This window comes from Borostomias antarcticus (assembly GCF_949987555.1).
Source record: "Borostomias antarcticus genome assembly, chromosome: 19".
NCBI lineage: Eukaryota > Metazoa > Chordata > Actinopteri > Stomiiformes > Stomiidae > Borostomias > Borostomias antarcticus.
In genome coordinates this window covers 9,450,400-9,469,856 of record NC_140252.1, presented here as the reverse complement: position 1 = coordinate 9,469,856, position 19,457 = coordinate 9,450,400, and the positions used below count along the sequence as shown (strand labels likewise).

Sequence of the window (19,457 nt, the reverse complement as noted above, 5' to 3'; positions counted from 1 at the left end):
CCGGCCCGGGGTAAGCCCGGCCACCAGGCGCCCGCAGACAGGCCCTCTGTCTGGGCCTGGCTCCAGACGAGGGCCCCGGGCTTCCTCCGGGCCGGGTCTCTCTTCCTCTTAGTTCTTTATCCATCAGGGTTTTTACCTGTAACCCCAGGTAGGGGGGCTAGGGGGTACTACCACTTGCCCAAGGTGGACCCCGTGACTAGTGGAGGGAAGGAGACGTCTTACTTCTCCATTCTAGTTCGCACTGGAACTAGCCACTGCCCTCCACAATTAAAAGCGTGTAATAATAATGCCCCAAAATGCGTCGTAATTTTGCCAGACCCCCCCCCCACACACACGCACGTGCCCGCGGCACAGCCGTGCCCCTCCCCTCCCTCTCTTCCTTTGTCAACGGTAAACGCGAAAAGCAGACACAAACGGAGGCGCACTGCAGCAGCACAGCACACAGCACACACATCTCCTCCCCTGCCCCTCCCCTGCCTAGCTTTCCCTATCCAGAGTGCCCGAGTGATGACAGCTAACCAGCCAGGTAACATAAACCAAACGAGTGTATTGTTTGCCCCCTAAGCCTCAGTTGCCAAACTATAACTTGCATTTATTTGTCTCTGTTGTGAAGTAAGTCTCATGATACAGTGCCAAACAGCTGAGCCTAAATTAGCCGACTGCCCACCTGCGTAACAAGCTAGCTAGTCATAATCAATGAATGGATTTAACTTAATGATAACCACCACACGACCAATGTCGGTAGAATTTGTTGTTGGTATACTTAAGCTGAATATTTAATATTATGTAGTAACCTTAGGGCTGTCCAGACACACGCGTTTCAGCCTCTTCTCACGCTCACACTTCACAATTCTCACGCGGAGAAATGGGCAACCTCTACATCCTGTCCCCCAAACAGTGTTGCCAGATTGGATTGACCAATCCCAGCCCAACCACAGTCTAAAAACCGCGAGATCCACAAAAAACCAGCCCACAACGTATACCCCAGCGAGGAAACGCCCCTAACTTGCCACAGCTCACCAGTGGGGCGATTTGGAACCCTCACAAACATAAACGTGCCATAGTGCCAACAACAGCAGCAGCCACAATAAGGCCAATACACAAATTAAAAGCCTATGAGGAACATCTTTCTCTCTCTCTCTCACAGACACACACACACACACACACATTTCACAGACAGGAACACACTGACAGCTGCAGAAAATGTGGCTTACTACAACGGTGGCTGACACGTGAGCACCATAAACACCGGAATGCGACTTAGCCGAATTAATAACTCTAACATAGACAAGTGGCTTCTCTCTCTTTCTTTCACCCCCCCCCCCCACACACACACACACTCAAAATAGTCATGTATAAATGATCTTACCTGTACGTAGAATTCCAACGCTGACTTGACAATTTTGAAGAACGTCAACAGAACTATATACATTCCACGCCAGCTCGACTGGCTAATACATAGATGCATCAAATCTCCCCAACAGCTGGCGGGGAGGTTTGAATGTTGCAGAAGTCCATCTGTTTCTGGCCAGACCAGTCCGCACATCCATAAGGCTAGATAGCAGCTGTAGTCCCATTCTGTTTCTCTGATCATCTTTTAGTAGCGTCACCATCGAAAATGCTCTTTCGACGTGAGCATTGGACACGGGCAGAATGAGAAGTCGGATGGCACCCTGTGCTAGTTCGTGAAAGCACCGCTGTCCTCCAGCATCTTCAAATGCCTCGACCTCCAGCCAAAATGTGTCTATGGCCTGATTGCTTGAGAAGCCAGCTGATGCCACATTCCTCCACTGGGATTCTAGTTTGTCAGTCGGACATGTGAAAAACTCCTTGGGCAGGTCTTGCAGTCTTGGCCTGTTGATGGACATCACAGACGTTGGGGACAGGAGCTCCAGTTTGCGCAACATTTCCATCGAAGCAGGGAGACGTGCTTGGTATTGCGCCAGCACTTCTTTTAAAAAGTTCATGCACCGTATTGCGATCCTCCCCTTAATTTCAGGAGCCAACGTACTTTCCTCAAATCGTGTCATGAAAGCGGTACCCAAGTCTGCGTCCAGTGGTGAGAGGAAGAGACTGTCAGATTTGAGGTCAAGTTCATGGAGTTGTTTGTCGCTGTTCATGCGCAAAACGCTTGGCTTAACAACTCGCCGCAGAGTTGACATGTACAGTCGATCCAGATCCCTAAACACACCCAGTGAGTCTCCCGTTTCCAACTGAAAGTATTTATTCACAGTTTTGATTTCAGTCAAAACAGGTCGGAGAAAATGCATGTAGAGGCTGTTGGTTTTGTCGTTATACATCTCCTTCAATATGCGGGCAGAATAGCAGTGTTCTGCAATTGAAGCCATGTTAAAGTGAAGTCTGAGAGCATCCTCTTGTTCGACAATTCTATCGATGCAGTCTGCCATCACTAACCAACGGGTAGAGCTTGGACTTATCAGTTTCAATGGACAGCCCCCGTCGTTGAGTGTCTCGTAGATTTGCCTGTAGTCACACTGGCGCTTGGCAGAATGGGCGAACCAGTTGTAGGTTTCTCTGATCATATATTCAATGTTGCTGGGGAGAAGCTGCATTGCCTTATTTGCAACTATGTCGAGTGAGTGGCAAATACAGCGAATAAGCTGTAAGCTTGGCTGCTTTTCTTTCAGTAGGGTGAAAACCGAATGGTGTTTTCCCACCATGACGCTAGCACCATCTGTGGCAATTCCCACCATGATTTTAATCTGCAGACCGTTCTTTTCTAGAAAGGCAACTATGGCATCCGTTATCCCATTAGCATCAGCATTCATGAGCTCCACAAGTCCAAGATAGGTACTGACAAACTTGTTGTGCTTTTTTGAGTGGTATTTCACACAGAGGCAAAGGAGCTTATTCACTGATATGTCGGTGGTTTCATCCAGATAGAGGGAATAAGGGGACTCACCAATATCCTCCATTAGTTCTTCTCTAAAATGTGGCGCCAGAACAGACTTGATGACAGCTGTACACTTTGTCCTGTGCATTTTGAATGCCCCCATCTCATCTTGTAATATATCAGACAACTCGTCCACCGCATTGATTGAAGTGTGACAAGCAACGTAGGTTGCTATCTTGATTTCACGGCGTTTCTGGTCAGCTTTTATTGTACACTGCCCAGCTGTCGCCACCGGTACAGCAAAACTTTGGACACTTGGTGCACAGCAGCGAGACCTATGTTTCTTGGTTTTGGCATGTTCTTTCAAGTCGTTTAGTTGTGCTCTGATTTCAGTATTGGGACAATACTTGCAACGGGCCTTCGTGGTATCTCCCACGACGGGTGCGATCCAAGTTTTGAGAGCTGGGTCGCTCTCCCACTCTTTGTTGTACTGCTTTTTATACTTTGCCCACTTCGGCATGGCGATATACAAAATGCTAGCTAGCAGTAGTAGGCTAGTACATGGAGGTATAATGTAGGTTGTAGGCCTAAAGGCAGAGCGCGAGGCAGAGACGAGCACCAAGTAGACACACACACACGGGCCGTGTCCGAATTGCATACTACTTGCTATATAGTAGGCGAGATGCAGCATGCTGCATCAAAACTGTGCATACTGTATTTCGCCTACTATATAGTAGGTACTATATAGTAGGCGAAATCGGCGAAAAAATGGCCGAAAATGTAGCATAGTCCAGAGCATACTGTTCCGGAAGTCGAGACGTGATACGTCACTGGGCAGTGAGAAAAATAAAAAAGATGGCGAACGAAGAGGTCTCCGGGACCGCAGCGGGAGTTTTCAAATGTAAGTATTGACTTAATTTGTCGATGAAAAAATTATTTTTTCCGACAGATATCTTAGTTATGACGACACAGAGCTACAAATGCAGTTTTGTGTATATAGGTGGGGTAGAAATGACATTTCGAAAAAGAACGTCATGATAGCTAGCTGCTTGCATTGATCTCTGTGGTGGACGTTACGTTAGCTAGCTAGCCCAGCTAACGTTAATAGGCTACTAACGTTACAGGTGTTCAGACGGCTCTTGCTCAAAACGTATTAATGTCATAGCTTAAATGTTATTATAGCTAGAATCAAGACAAACAGAGTAACATTTCCATGTAATATGACCATGATTGCTTAAGAAATGTATAAGAAATGTCGAAATTGTGATGAGTTGTTAAATGGCTAACCTAAGCCACCGAGCCTAACGTTACTTGAAGTTGTTTAAACAATTGTCTGTTCATTCCATGATTTAAACGAGTTCAACTGTTCATATATTATATATTAATATATTAGTATTCATTGTCCCATAATACTTCTGGATGTATTAAAGGGACCAACGACCACACCAGGGACGATGATCCTCTGGAGGACGGCTGCATGGGTGGCCCCCATCGCCTCTTCCAAGACCCCGTACCACTTCCACGAAGCGGCTGTGGCCTCCCCTCCCTCTGTGCTGACCCCAGTTCTGGGGCTCTTTAGGTCCTATGAGGTTAGATAAGTTTTCTAGTGTCATACAAACTGTGAGTCCCTATCAATATATTTGCTATCATGTAGCCTGTAGATCAAAATCACCTTGTACATGGCTACAAGGTTCTCTGTGTGCTTTATCCAGGCTGTCTCCGTCGTCCCCTGCAGCCCAGCTTCTAAGATGTAGGTCCTACATAAATCAATATCCAAAGTAAACAGACCGCTGGATTGCTTCTGAACAACAATGCATACGTAAGTTAACTTACTCCAAGCCTTTCAGCGTGGTGTTTCTCTTCCCCATAAACAGGGAAGAGTTGGCCGTCCTCCAGAGGGAGGACCGGCTGATGTTGAATGGGGGAGAGAGAAGGCAGAGATGAAGGCTGAGTGGAGGGAGGAAAGGGGGTTGTTTAAGGAGAGGGAGGACCGGCTGATGTTGCTTCTAGAAGCCTCAGTCAAAAAAAAAACTGTTTTATCTTGTTCCATTATTGTTTTTGTTATTTTTTATTAAATGTATTTTCTTGAATTAAATTGGTGTTTGTGTGTCATTCCTTGTAATGTATTCCCAGTCAAAGAACAAATGTCACTATACCTAAAACCAGTCATTAGAGTAAAAGAACATTCCTAATGGAAATTGTAGTTTGCAATTAGGCATAAAAGACGGAACACATGTTGGTTCACAATGCTTCATTGGAATTATTCAGAGACGGTTATGAAAGCATCACTGTTTAATGTGTCTGACTAACGACTACTTGATAAGGGAGTTACATGTCCAAAGTGCTCTGCGTGTTGTGTTAAGACCTTCCAAGTTACTGTACATGACCTGTAGACATATCAAGACAATGTGTCTGATGTGTAGATATTACACTTTGTTGAAATGTTAATACATCAAGAAGTAACCTTTACATGTATAATGGAAGAAACACAACCATAAACATTTCTTGGATATTTTTATTACACAATGGTCTTCAAATATACTTTTGACTTGTTTATATTTGGTCAGATCATTAGCTTTCCTTGCAAAAGGTACTGACAGGAGAACGCTGATCTGTTGTCTCCCCCTAAAATACTTAAACTGATTACTATGTACAGTGTTACACATACATTTAAATACAAATACATTTAAACAAATGCCTCAAGGCTGCCTATAACCAACTGATCGGTGTTTAAAGCCTCAAGGCTGTCTATAAGGAACAAGGCAAAGCACACTCATGAACTGATAGACTGACTACTTATGGCAGGATGGGGGTAGTCGTGCTCACCAAGAGCTGCGATCCAGGCAGCTTGTGCTGGTGCTGATGCTGCCGCTGCGAGACACTTTCTGAGGCCATCTCCAGGGTTGGGATGATCTGCAGCAGCAGGACCATGGCCACCATCAAGGTCTTCAACCTTTAAATGGTTAAATGCAATTAGGCCTACTGTAAGTCGTTTAGCAGACACACAAAAGTGTCTGCTAAATAAATGACTAAGGTAATGCTGGACAACAGTGTCTGCTAAATGACTGATGTAATGTTACCTCCAAAGACTAGCACCTGTCTGTGAATGACAAGACCATTGTAAAGGGTGAGTACTGATAAAAGCTCTAAATGCAATGAATTATTATTATTGTTATTGCTATTATTAGCACCTCCATGGTCTTGCCCCATCCTCCTGACCATCACCAAGGTTCCTCTGTGTCGATTTTGACAATCAAGTCCCTCCTTGTGTCCAGCCGTCAAAATAGGTCCTCAGCAGGGACGTGGAGGTTGACTTGGTGAGGACCTCTGTCTTCCATGTGAGCCTACAGGGGGAATATTATTAGGGCAAACTTTAACTCATTTGTGCGTATGGCATATACTTGTCTTTACAATATGATAATAGATAGATGTCATTATCTGTAGAGCTAAAATGTAACATTACAAAGCAGGCGTGTAGTGATGAGTAAACCCAGGTAAACTCAGTTTACCCACCTCTTTAAAATGAGTTGAGTTTTATTGTTTTGCTTACCTGCCTCTCAGAATCTATTTAATATAACATCCCTGGTACAAATGTAACAGTATAGCTAGCCCCAAGCCAGCACATGCGGGGCTATCAACTAACCTAGCTAACTAGCGTAGCTAGCAAGTTCAATATTTACCTCAACTACAAGCATGTCGAGAAGATCTCATGACGGCTCTTCTCCTTGCAGCGTTAACACGACTTCTCCTGGCGGCAGCAGCAGCCGCACATCCCATGCCAGGAAAAGGCTACATTTTTGTGGATAATACACAAAATGATCACAGAAAACACCGGATAATTGTACCACAGCTTCGCGGGAGTAAACAGTATCGTACCCCGTCACTTCCGCTGGATGACTCGAGTAGCATGCTGTATTTTCTCGCATACTACACGCGTTTTGTGGAACAGTAGGTACTATATAGTATGCAGTATGCCTACTATATAGTGCCTACTATATAGCAAGTAGCAGGTAGTATGCATTTCGGACACGGCCACGCTGTCTTGATGACTGACAGCACAGGTCAAGGCAGCAAATCAAATGCATTGAACAGGGAGAGCTCCATCGCTCCTATTGGACAGGTGCACATCTCCCACCCTATTACTAACGTCATTGGATAAAATTGAAACGTCTGTCCCGACAGTTTAAAACAATATTTATATACAGTATACATATATATATATATGTAGATATTTTTTTAAACGCCCGCCCAATGCTATTTTTTCCAGCCCAACCGCCCAATGCTATTTTTTCCGGCCAAATGTGATCAAAAGAAGCCCAATTGGGCGTGCACCCGCCCAATCTGGCAACACTGCCCCCAAAATGTCTGTGCACGCCACTGGTTCCAGGGGACTGGGTTTGGGTGGACTATTGAAGCCGCAGTGAGGGACTATGGGCTGGAGGGGTTAGAGTTCACTAGATCCGCCCCAGTTAGTTGGGTGCCCCCTTGGCTCTTCCCTGAAGTGACCGTGGACAGGCGCGTTCTGGAGAGAAAACATGGATGGCAGCCAGGTGAAGTGGGTATGAACACGGGCATGTATCTGCGTGCGAGTTACTACGGGTGTGTGGACTTCGACACTGACAGGTCGAAGGATGAACTGGATAGAGTGGGAGTTGGGGTGTATATCCCGGGGTTCGAAGTGGGTCTCTCCAAGCGGCTGTCTGATATGTTATCTGTGTACACGGCTGAAATGGTGGCGGTCATCCTTGGGTTGCAGTGGGTGGAGGAGGTCAGACCTGATAGGGTGGTGGTGTGCACGTACTCCAAATCTAACTGCATGCCATTTTTCTATGTTTTATATATTGTACTGTGTCTGTGTTTTATATATGTACCTCTTGTAACTTGTTTTGTAACATCAACCTGCCTAATGGACTCCAGATGGAAACTAGCCTCCGGGCTACAATCTGGCATATTTACATGTTTTTTTTTACACATTCATCAATATGCACTGTCCTGATCTAAATAAACTAAACTAAAAAAAAAAAAAATCGGTACTGGACAGTATACAGTCCACCAAGACCATCAGAGAGGATCTACTTATTGAATTGTATCACAATTTGTTTAGGCTTCACAGGGGTGGTATAGATATATTTGTTAAAATAGACCCGTTTGCTAAGGTAAGTGAAATTTCATGTTTATCTGACACTTGTAAATATGAGCGCCTCTCCTAACTAGGCCGACACCGATTTATTTTGACGGCAAAGTGAATGGACCAGCAAAGGACTGTTGTCTGGCATGAGCGAGCGGAATGCGACAACGGGACTGAGAAGGGCTAGTTGAAATGTAGAGTAATATCTGAAGTAAACAGTAACCCAGCAAAATCAGCATGCCCAGCTGGTATGGTTATAGGGTCATTCCTATGGGATAGCTTAGTAGTTTGTGATTTAGCAATGGGTTGACTAATCACTAGATCAATATTTTCAGTTGGGGATAGGACTACAACACCACCTGTGCTGTGGCACCAGGAATCTGCTCCACTGTTTTTATTCACCACCATATCATGTTATTATGCAGATTAAATGTACTGTGTCTATGTCTACGCGACACAAAAAAAGGCTTTATATAAATGTTATTTTTGGCCAATATTTTAATGCACTATTTTAATGCATATCCCTTCTGTTCTGTTGCAGCTTTGATGCTGGGATGCCTGGTGTGGCCAGAGAACACTGTGATGCAACACCAGTCAGGTGTCGGCTGCTGGGCAACGCTGATGTCCAGCCCCCCCAAAGATGGTCTTCAGGTGCAAGCCCCACCCAGACAGGACATGGCCAGACAGCAGTATCTGATCATGGATGGCTGTGACTGTCCATGATACAGGCAGTGCAATTACATAACATGACAAGTATACTGTAAGTATACTCTATTGTATAGACAAGGTGTTCAATTGCTCAAGTGTTGTCAGGTGTTGATTCAAGTGATGGTGTACAGTAGTGCAGAGTCAGTTGTCTATTGTATAGACAAGGTGTTCAATTGCTCAAGTGCTATCAGGTGTTGGTTCGGGTGTACAGTGGTGCAGAGTCAGTTGTTTATAGTACTCTGGTTGTACTATACATAGTATAGCATAGCATACACATTAGAGTGTACTATACACTCTAATTATAACAATGGCACACATGCCACCCCCTGGACCAACAAGTGAACACGTGACACCTTAGACAACTGACAACTGACTATGCATCACTCGAACACTCGAACCAACACCTGACAACACTTGAGCAATTGAACACTGTCTATACAATAGACAACTGACTCTATACTACTGTATACATGTGCATTACATGCCTCTCTTCTTTATAAAGATGGTCACAACCACAACATGTCCTGAGAGCACATGCAAAATAACAACTTATGGCTATTTTTAATGTGCATGTCTGTATGTTTAATAAAGCATTTAGGAAAAGTTTAAATCAAGACTTGCGTATTACCTATTCTGTTGAGTACTATGTTTACAATTGTTCATCCATGATATTATTACAATTGACCTTTCAAGTCTGCCTACACTTAGGTTACTTAGCTAAGAACCATTTTAATTACAATTTACTTCTAAGGGCAAATATTTTACTTTCATATCTTCATATCAATATAATATCAAGATCCTAGTAGATGTCCAAATAACCCACTGTGTCCGTGGTCTACTTATTCACCACCTAAAGGGAAGTGCAAAACAGCAAGTCATGACCTTTATCCAGAAGCAAAAGTTGAACTCATTGCAGCAAAATAGCTAACATTACAGGAATCATCAGTGTAACTGCCACTGACCGCTACCATTAATGTTATGGAAGCTGCTGCTAGTTGTGAGCCCATGAGCTTACTGGCTATCCCGCTCTCATTGTGCTGGATTAGCATTGGAAGCATTGGAACTGATGTGTCCAGGTGACAAGACCCATCTTTATTTATCAGACATTACCGTCCTACCAGTCCCGCACAGAAACAAGCCAGCCAACACACACAAGCCAGGCCCGACCTGGCCTGGTTCCTATCGATACTCGGTGATCAATACTGCTCGACGTCTGTTCGTGGGGCTCTTACCGCAGACCAGCAGGCGGCGGTAATGCACCTTTCGGGATAATGACCGCCCTAAAACCAAAGAACCATGGAAGAGGAGCATAACTTCCCAGAATGCTCTCTGTCTGAAACTACAGTCAACAAGCAACGGAGCCTTGAAGTTAAGTAAGTAGGCATACTCAGCATTCAGCATGTACAGAGACAGTTTGAGAGTAAAGTCAATGTGCAGTATTTAAAAAAGAATGACATAAGTAGACAGTATAAATGTTCTACGGTTGGATCAATCATGCTTTTCTCTTCATCTTAGTTAGATTCTGATCTAGTTAGCTAGCTAGCTACGTAGTTGTAGCTAGCTAACTAACCATCTTTGAACTCTGCTAGCTATCAACTCTGTTTTAAATCCACTTATGATTAGCTTAGCCACTGTTTGTTTGATATGTTTTTATCATCCTATCTTCTACAGAGTGAGTAGCCTACAAATTACTTATTTTCCTTTCCTTTCCTTTGTTTTCCTTTCAGCAGAATCCTGACCGTCTGAAGGAAATCTCTAGTGCTTTGGGATTTTTATTTATTTATCACCAGACAAACCTTCTACCTGACAACATGGTCAACGTACTCAAGGGTGTCCTTGTTGAATGGTAAATAAAGGATTGTATTCCTACCTCAAGAGTATTTGTTGTGTTATCTCACAGCAAGATGGTCCTTGGTTCGATTCCCGCTTGGGACAATGTCGGCACTAGGGATGTTATCCCCAGGGTTGTCAGGTACTCAGGTGGGGTATCTCCCGGCTTTCAGTACGGAGTGTTTCGATGTTCTCTCCGTGTCCGCAAGGGTTTTCTCTCAATACTAAAAACATGCAGAAGAACAGATGCTCTTCAGTCCTGTCCCCACTCCCTAACCAGGACTGGGACTGAGCACTTGGACTTGTTCCCCAGGGGCCACTGATGAGGCAGCCCACTGCTTCTGGCTGCCCCTGCAGAGGACAAATTCCACCGATGACCCCTGAAGATGTGTGTGTGTGTGTGTGTACTGTGTCACCGCTCACGCTTGTGTTGTGTGTGCTTATGTGTTGTGTGTGTGCTTGTGTGTTGTGTGTGTCACTGTGTGGTAACAAAAGACCCCTCGAGATCCTGTAATTACTAATCATTCTCTCTATCTCTTTCCCTCTACCCTCCACAGTGACCCTGCCATGAAGCAGTTCCTTCTGTACCTAGACGAGACGTCCGCCCTGGGGAAGAAGTTCATCATTCAGGACCTGGACGACACGCATGTGTTCATCCTGGCAGAGGTGGTGCAGATCCTCCAGGAGAGAGTGGGAGAGCTCATGGACCAGAACTCCTTCCCCATCACCCAGAAATAAAGCAGAACCTAGTCCAGTATAGAACAGTGTTACTCAACCTCCCCCACGTCCGTAGACGGGTGCCTCTCTGGGATGCTGCTGACTGATCCTTGCTGGGAATGGATCGTGAGCTGAGATCGTACAGTTTTTCTCAGCTGTAGTCATTAACTAAGCTCACAGAGTTTTGGTCTCTAGTTGCTTTATCGTATGCTGTGGTTCTCCAGGAGGAAATCACTATAGCAGAGAATCCCTATAAGAAAATGGGTTGAGAAACACTGTTTTAAAAGATCATATGATGTTGGTGAGCAGACAGTGAACTGCCTCGGTTTGGGGATACTGGTATGTGTACAGCACATGGATGTTTGCATTTTAAACTTGTTGGACATGTTTTGGATGCAAGTGCAGGCACATTTGTTTGTGAGTTATTCATATCATTGGTTTAAAAAAACAAAAACACTTTGTTCATGTGTGCATAGTGGTTAAAGTATGAGCTTTGTTTTGTGTTTTTTTTTTTTCGTGTTTTGATGTGTTGAAAGAAGGTATACTTTTGTCTTCCAGGGTGTATGGAGATTGCTCATTTAATTTATGCGGAATGACATACAATGTTGTCATACAACCTTGTACTACGTGAGTGCTATATTCCTCTATAAGAGCTTGTATGCCCTATGATGATGGTATACGCCCCACAAATGCATACCTATTGTAATAAAATGGCTTAACAACCTCAATAAACGTTTGATATGTGTTTTGTTATTCCGTTTTTTTGTCCAAGGAGTCGGAAGCAATGCACGCTGCACGCGCGTACTCGCCACTTATTCCACAAGCAAGCAAATGCAGTGTAATTTTCGACTTTTTACAAATATTGAAAGTTGTGTCAATTAACATAATTATTTATTGGATATTGAGCAGGCAACTGATCTGCTCTCAGACAAAACTGAAACAAGTCATTCAGCTGGCGAGCTTGGACGTGGAGGCGCGCCTCCTGCCTGGTTGTGGCTGCCTGGTTGTGTCTGCCTGGTTGTGTCGGGTAACTGGAATAGACCCGCAGCAGCAGCCAGATATCATGGACATGGACGACTTTCAAACGGGAGAAGAGGTTCTGAGATGTTTATAATTTGCGTGCTCTGTTTTTCACTAGCTAGACAAAGTGTCTGCGTAAAGCAAACGTGCTAAACTGTTATAACTGTTTCCAACTACTAACTACAGTTACTCAAAGCTGACGTTAGTTAGCTAGCTTAGCTAGTAACGTAATGCTAATGCTTTTGTTTCTTTTGTTTTCCAGACTGCCTTTGTCGTTGACGAAGTGAGCACTATAATTAAAGAGGTAACCGGGGCTCGACAAAGTTGTGTTTTTCCACGATAAAAATGAATGGCATCTGTGGCTTTTTCCCATTTCATTGCTCTTCAAAAGTAACGTTAGCTAGGTAGCTAACATTACCTGCTAGAAAACCATCCACAGCCTCCCGTTGCTAGGACATCATGGTTGCTAATGAGCTTAGCAGTCACCACAGGTGTGGATCTGGCTGAAATATAGCTGCATTTTAACTAAACTCGCTGTTATCTGTGCTTCAAGTCAGTTGAAGGGGCCATTGGAGGAAATGCCTATCAACACAGCAGAGTGAACCAGTGGACTACAAATGTGGTGGAACAGTGCCTTAGCCAACTCAGCAAGTTGGGCAAACCTTTCAAATACATTGGTATGTGGCAGTGAAAAAACTCACTGATCCCACTTACCTGCATTTCACTTGACACAATCACCACTTCAACTGAATTACAGTACATATGACATTACAGTACGCATATTTGCCTACACTTGGCTGGAATGTGTTTAGGTTTTCTCCCCAGTTGTGCTTCTGCTCCATGAGCCTGTATCAGCCTGTGTTTCTCAACAGTGACGTGTGTCATCATGCAGAAGAATGGAGCAGGACTGCAGACAGCCAGCTCATGCTTCTGGGACAACACTACTGATGGTGCGAGGCTGCCTCTCTCTCCCTCTGTCCCTCTCTTTCTCTCTCTCTCTCTCTTTCTGTTTCTTTCTTTCTTTCTCACTTTCTTCCACACACATTTGGATTTTTTATTTAGGTCTGCATTTTCAAAATACATTGCTGGGGCCCAAATATAATTCCATTGCTGTCATGTTGTTGGGTCGTTTAACGTGTCACATCTCATAGTTACAAGCAAGCTTCCTGGATGTACACAATATTCTTACATGCACATACATACACATATCTTGATGGTATAATATACATAATAATGATGTACACACAAGCCTATAGCCTACGCCCCTAAACACCTTTGTCAAGAGGACATCAGTGAAGGTGTGCTGGTTGCAGCTCATAACTTGGTTTTATTTTGTTTCATGTTCCAGGGAGCTGTACAGTGCGGTGGGAGAACAAGTCCATGTACTGCATCGTCAGCGTGTTTGGCCTGGCCATCTGAACTCAGCGCCCGGCCTGCACCTCCTCGCCCTGTCACCATGACTTGACCTTCCTGTTTCCACTCCACCCAAAGCGTTTGACTAAAGTATTCCCTTTTTATTGGAGTGTATTGTGCTGTAGTCATGTTTTTACCAGTTTGTCATGTTACAATTTGCTAGTGTTGATTAAATTATTTCACGTTTTCTCCTTTTACTTTGTTTACAGAACACTACATAACATCTGATGTCTACAGAACACTACATAACATCTGATCTGTCTACAGAACACTGCATAACATCTGTAGACCAAGCAGTTATGTTCAGTAAATATTAGGTTAAGTATACACAAACACATTTCATTAATCCGTTTTTATTGAATACTTTACTGGATATTTACAGTGCTGTTCAGAAATCACACAAGTGAATGTTTTTACAGTGTAAAATAACACAAATCCCTATAACCAACAATAAAGATCCAGAATCTAGCTAAAATAAATCACGTCATTTTCCCCATAAGCCCACATATATTATTGAAAGAATCTCAGTCACAAATATTCACATCAAAAGTCTTACACGATTTAAGACTGCAGTCAAAGCTTTGGAGAAAAAACCTGACCTTGGTTGAAGGCGAAAACAAGGCACAATCTTTATTAGAATGCTATTTAGGGGTCAGGGTATTGTACAAACTTGTATTTGCCTCACACTAAATGTGTGGAGCTGAACACTAACCTGTTTCAGACTGTTTAACTACACTATTTGATATACAATACTGTAGCTATAAGACACCCACGTCCCTTATTAGTATTATTGAGAACCATGAGACCAAACAGGCAAAGCGCCACAGAATCAGTTGGTTCACATGGGTGGGGTTTGGATAATAATGAAAATCAGATATTTAAACAGAACAAAAACCATCATCATCTCTACATAATGAAAAATGAATTGATGGAATAAGGATGGAAGAACAAGCATGTTGTAAATATCTGGACCCATGATGCAATACCATAACCAGTTCATAAAGCATTCATTGGAATGATGTCCAACAAGATAATTATATTCCATTGTAGCTTCAGGAATGTGGAAACGGATGACTACAAGGGGAGCAAAACAATACAGTATCACACACCATTATTTTTGGGCAGAAATGTGTCATATTCCCACACAGAGTGCAATCATACCAACTCCACTTAAGGCCGACCATAGTAACAACACATCAAGAGCTACCAAGGAGTATTACAAAAATACCTACTGAGCACAGTACATATATGGATTAGATATATGCACGACACACAGTGGCATTCAAGATTTCTGAATATGCCTCTCAATATTCCAGTCAAATAATAATAATAATTATAATAACAATAGGAATGGCAATAACAACAGTGAAACGCAGAGAGATATGATAGTGGTTCAATACTTTGCAAAAAAAACATTTAAAAGCTTTTGATTTTCTCTATAAGAAATCCTAGGATCATTATTGGCACTCTTCCCTTTTACTGCAATCATACTGTACCAATCAGAAGTAAGGAGATGCAGGCCATGACAACAAAAGACAACGGCTGTCAACAGAGAATGGTTGTTTTTGTGGCTAAATCCAGTTTCGCTCTAATGTGCTCACTGAGTTTAGAACAACGAACCGACAAAACTGTCTGCACACACTCCTTTACTTGTCAGTGAAATTACATTCAGGATGACAGTTCATTTTTTTCTTTAAAAATATATTTATGTACAGTTACAGTACATTACTATTTGCATTATTTATGCAAATACTCCCTATTTACATATGGTGGTTCATTGTACTCCACCTGGCACTAGAGCACAGCAGAGGAGCAAGTGATGCACCAATCAGATCAGTCGCTGTCGCTCCCATCCTGGTACTTGGCTGTGGCCTTGATGGCACGGCCGTTTTGTAGAGGCATCTCCTCATAATCGCTCCTTCACAAAAGGAAAGAACAGATTTGTTATAAGCTGCCAAAGAAAGTGGAACGTAAAGGCTGAAGGTTTGAAAACGCTGAAGACGGGACAGACTGAGACGTGACCACTCACCCGTATATCACTTCATCATCAGAGTCATTGAGCATGGAAAAGGCAGGGTTATCCTTCAACTGGGAGTCTAGGGGACAAGAACAGGGTTTGTTATTAAGGGATACATTTCTAGGGAGGAGCAGACAGCAGATAACAGGACTACACAAAGTATATGCAACTATCCAAGCATGTGATATCAAAGCACAATCTCACCATAAAGGGCATTTTTAGAGGGGGAGTACACAAAGGCTAATGTGTACAAGTAAAAGTTGAGTAAGCCATAAAAGGATAGAAATTCAGCTGGTATGTCTGGAATTAAGGAAAATAATACGATCTGGCTATGGCTGTAATACGATGAGGTTGAGGTTGTGATCTTACTGACCACAGCTTCCACAACAGGAGACAAACATGGCCAACGCGTGCTCTTATGAAAGGATATAGTTCTGGTAGTGGGTGGACAACTCTGCCACAAAGTTGTCTTGCAGAGCCTTGGATCCGAAGCGCAGGTATAGAATGACCATGCTAGAGGGACAGACATGGAAAGGTCAGCGCATGTACAAGAAGACTAATGAGAAGAAATACAACTGAGAGAGAAAAAAAACATACCTTATTATAAGTACCACAAATGTTAGCGCAGTCAGAAACTTCAGTCGCAAGTCTGGTGCCCAAAAATAAGACCAACCGTGAATTAGAAAAAAGAAAAAAAAAAAAATCCTGAATGATGTGACAATGTTGTAGATTTCATATGCATCTCCTCAGTACTTTTATTGCAAGGTAACTTGGCAATAAAAGTAATTGTGGTCTATATCCTCAATGTTACCTGTGTAAGGCATGTTCTTGAGCTCTGAACAGGCTCTGACGACCAGGAAGACCAGGTACAGGATGTACAGGGTCACCACAATCACGAAGAAGATCTTCATACCCTGAGAGGACAGAGACCTGTTGTTAACAAGATGGCCGACATAGGCACACAATACTAACTAACAAACAAAGATACAAGATCGAAAAGAGTGCGACACCTGGAAGTTTGCGATGTCCACTTTGTACTGGTAGGTGACATAGGCACACAATACTAACTAACAAACAAAGATACAAGATCGAAAAGAGTGTGACACCTGGAAGTTTGCGATGTCCACTTTGTACTGGTAGGTGGGATCCTGGAGTTCATTGACCCTGTGGATAATGGAATCTCATCATACTCTTCATCAAACACAGAGAGGTCGTTACTCAAACAGTTGGATTAAGACGTTTATTTGTTGACAAGAGTTCCGACTTACGTCTGCCAAATCCCCAATGTCACTGCCGAGAGCCACAGGAGACCAACGATGACCAGCTTGGGCAGGTAGAATGTCAAACACTTCCTCTCTCCCTATAAAAATACATAACAGAGCAGTGGATTGTGGGAAGGGGTCAATGAAAGTGTAAAAGTCATGGTTACTGTTGGCAGTAAATACAAGTTAATTGATTAATTCAAGATCGGTAAAAACAATCAACATGACAGAAGAACAATTAGAGGGATACATTTATATTGCACAAAGGATTAGGAGAACATTTGTCCGGGTTTTAGGTTGAAGGTAGGACCCACCTGGACCCGGATGCCATGATAGACGCAGAGCCAGAAGAGCAGCAGGGCGCACAGGAAGAGAGCCTGGAAGAATGCGTCCAGCGTTCCCGGAAACCAGCTGTTCACCAGGAACGACAGCGGGAAAAACGGGTCTGCAACACAGCACATCCACCCGTCAGAACACAGCACATCCACCCGTCAGAACACAGCACATCCACCCGTCAGAACACAGCACATCCACCCGTCAGAACACAGCACATCCACCCGTCAGAACACAGCACATCCAACCCGTCAGAACACAGCACATCCACCCGTCAGAACACAGCACATCCACTCGTCAGAACACAGTGATGGTCTCAAACACTTCGGAGGTTACGCTGGGTTTTGGCTTCTACCGTTAAAGAGTGCCCTGGGCCATACTCAACGGTTATGCTACTGTTAGTCTCTCTGGACTGAAAGATTACGTTGAATCGCTGCGCTCCACATACTACATAATAGAGTCTGTGCCACTTTGCCGCTCAAGCTGGTATTCTGAGGGCATATCGACGGTTCAAAATTGAAAGAGTGACAGGTCGTAGCAGCCAATGAGAGACGCTAGCCCAGATTAGATGGGCGGGGCATATCTATGGGTGGGAGCGCCTGATCGCGAAAGTCGTTACTGATTGGTTTCGCAGGGATTCCTGCGAAACCAATTAATTGCCAGGGTTTGAGCACCAGATTTTTGCATGAAGTGTCCCAGACCCACAGAGAGATCTGCAGCATGCAGTAACGTAGTTAACGTAGCTTACGTAGCGTATCAGCGAAAAAACTCTCATGGATCTGGCGTTGAGACTATGCTACTGTATATAGCTCTGGTGTGGCATTATGGAAGTGCTGTAGTTATGGTACATTACACCCCTATACTACTATGCAGACACTTAAAGGTCCCCTATGAAAATCAGTGCTTGTGCACATACATTTGTGTCTCTGAGATCCCTACACACAAACTGTGAAATATGACAACCCAGTCAGTTTCTTGTGGGCAGCCAAATTCTGAAAACGTGATTCAACAAGCCATTCAGATTTGCCCTGTTCTGGAACAGGACTCATTAGAATTATACCGCCCCCCATCTGAAAACAACATTGGAAAAAAATGGTTAACTAACCATACAGATATGTCCTGCTGCATTTATATTGTTTGAATTTCTGGAGGCACGGACAGAGTGTGTGTGTGTTGGGGGGAGGGGTGTGTGTGTGTGTGTGTGGGGGGGGGGGGGGGGCGGGGGGGCAGTAGCAGCTCATTTACATTGAAACAGCATCCCGTCTAGAACAGGACTAAAACAGTGGGGTATGGAGGCTTGCTAGAGTGCACAATCTGAGTGGTATTTTGTATTTTCAGCAAAAATATTCAGAAGACATATTTTGGGGCATTACACAGTACGTTAGGGCGCAATCCTCCTTAAAGTCCAGCTGAAACGGCTGAGATCATCTAACTTCCGTAGTTTAACGTATTTCTGACTCAAACAGGTTATAGGGACGGGAAATAATCTTTAGAGGAATTTGACTGGAAAGTTGACAAGTTGGTGGGTTATAACAACTTTAGACAGATTTGATAGACAGATGGCGTTGATTGATAGGTGGATGTCGTGAGATTATTGGTTGACCTTGCTCTTGCATTGCTGACATAAGCAGTCGGGAGCTTTTGTTTTACAGGAAGAAAAAAAATCATAGGATTTGATATAAGATTACAACGCAACTGAAAATTTGAAAAATATTTGGCATATAATGTTAAATAGGTACACACTATGACCAAGGATGTGATCCAAAATCGAAAAAAATAAATAAATATTGATTTCATAAGGCGGAGCCACATGGGGGGGATCATCTATAGGGCGCACTGTCACATCACTCAGTGTGCTACTAACCGTTTTCTGCCTCCCCTAGTGCCTCTCTCTCTCCCTCCTATCCTCTAACCAGGTCCAGTGTCAGCTGTGGAGCTGTGGATATCGTAGTATTTAGTACACACACACACGTACACACATACACACATCAGTCCACATCCGGCTTAGGCCTGGACCTGATGCTCTTAGCCTTTCTTGCTCTGAAAATTTAATTTAATGTATTGTTCTTTAAATGTTCTTAGCCATTAGACAAATATACTCCAGGAGCTTGCCCCAGGTTGCCTGTTTCAATATCTGTGTGGTCTGTATGGCTCTATGTGCTACTAACCCTGTTC

The 19,457-nt window shown here is 43.6% G+C and overlaps 3 protein-coding genes across 3 annotated transcripts in view; 2 read left to right on the top strand and 1 right to left on the bottom strand.

The window, feature by feature from the left end:
* Positions 1-10,032: 10,032 nt before the first annotated feature.
* On the top strand, positions 10,033-11,913 carry gtf2h5 (general transcription factor IIH, polypeptide 5). Its single transcript, XM_084454101.1, has 3 exons — positions 10,033-10,063; positions 10,421-10,536; positions 11,078-11,913. Exons 2-3 carry the CDS (start codon positions 10,502-10,504, stop codon positions 11,256-11,258), a joined length of 216 nt encoding a protein of 71 aa, XP_084310227.1. The 5' UTR covers positions 10,033-10,063; positions 10,421-10,501; the 3' UTR covers positions 11,259-11,913.
* Positions 11,914-12,264: 351 nt separating this feature from the next.
* dynlt1b (dynein light chain Tctex-type 1b) lies at positions 12,265-13,804 on the top strand. Its single transcript, XM_084453376.1, has 5 exons — positions 12,265-12,333; positions 12,520-12,561; positions 12,811-12,934; positions 13,130-13,207; positions 13,606-13,804. The coding sequence occupies exons 1-5, from the start codon at positions 12,301-12,303 to the stop codon at positions 13,674-13,676; spliced, it is 348 nt and encodes a 115-aa protein (XP_084309502.1). The 5' UTR covers positions 12,265-12,300; the 3' UTR covers positions 13,677-13,804.
* Positions 13,805-14,039: 235 nt separating this feature from the next.
* tmem181 (transmembrane protein 181) overlaps positions 14,040-19,457 on the bottom strand; it is a 10,843-nt gene continuing 5,425 nt past the window's right edge. Inside the window, exons 9-17 of the mRNA XM_084453442.1 lie at positions 17,264-17,394; positions 16,956-17,047; positions 16,794-16,851; positions 16,499-16,601; positions 16,285-16,336; positions 16,118-16,200; positions 15,892-15,981; positions 15,700-15,766; positions 14,040-15,588 (exon numbers count right to left, since the gene is read on the bottom strand). Of these exons, the coding sequence (XP_084309568.1) occupies positions 15,504-15,588; positions 15,700-15,766; positions 15,892-15,981; positions 16,118-16,200; positions 16,285-16,336; positions 16,499-16,601; positions 16,794-16,851; positions 16,956-17,047; positions 17,264-17,394 (761 nt within the window). The 3' untranslated portion in view covers positions 14,040-15,503. The remainder of the gene's footprint in view (positions 15,589-15,699; positions 15,767-15,891; positions 15,982-16,117; positions 16,201-16,284; positions 16,337-16,498; positions 16,602-16,793; positions 16,852-16,955; positions 17,048-17,263; positions 17,395-19,457) is intronic.

Bases quoted from the DNA above. Each gene is read 5' to 3' on its own strand.
- gtf2h5 (XM_084454101.1), top strand. From the start codon at position 10,502: ATGGTCAACGTACTCAAGGGTGTCCTTGTTGAATG. The intron at 10,537-11,077 runs GTAAATAAAGGA...TACCCTCCACAG, and splicing joins AAGGGTGTCCTTGTTGAATG to TGACCCTGCCATGAAGCAGT.
- dynlt1b (XM_084453376.1), top strand. From the start codon at position 12,301: ATGGACATGGACGACTTTCAAACGGGAGAAGAG. The intron at 12,334-12,519 runs GTTCTGAGATGT...TTTGTTTTCCAG, and splicing joins ACTTTCAAACGGGAGAAGAG to ACTGCCTTTGTCGTTGACGA. The intron at 12,562-12,810 runs GTAACCGGGGCT...CTGTGCTTCAAG, and splicing joins TGAGCACTATAATTAAAGAG to TCAGTTGAAGGGGCCATTGG.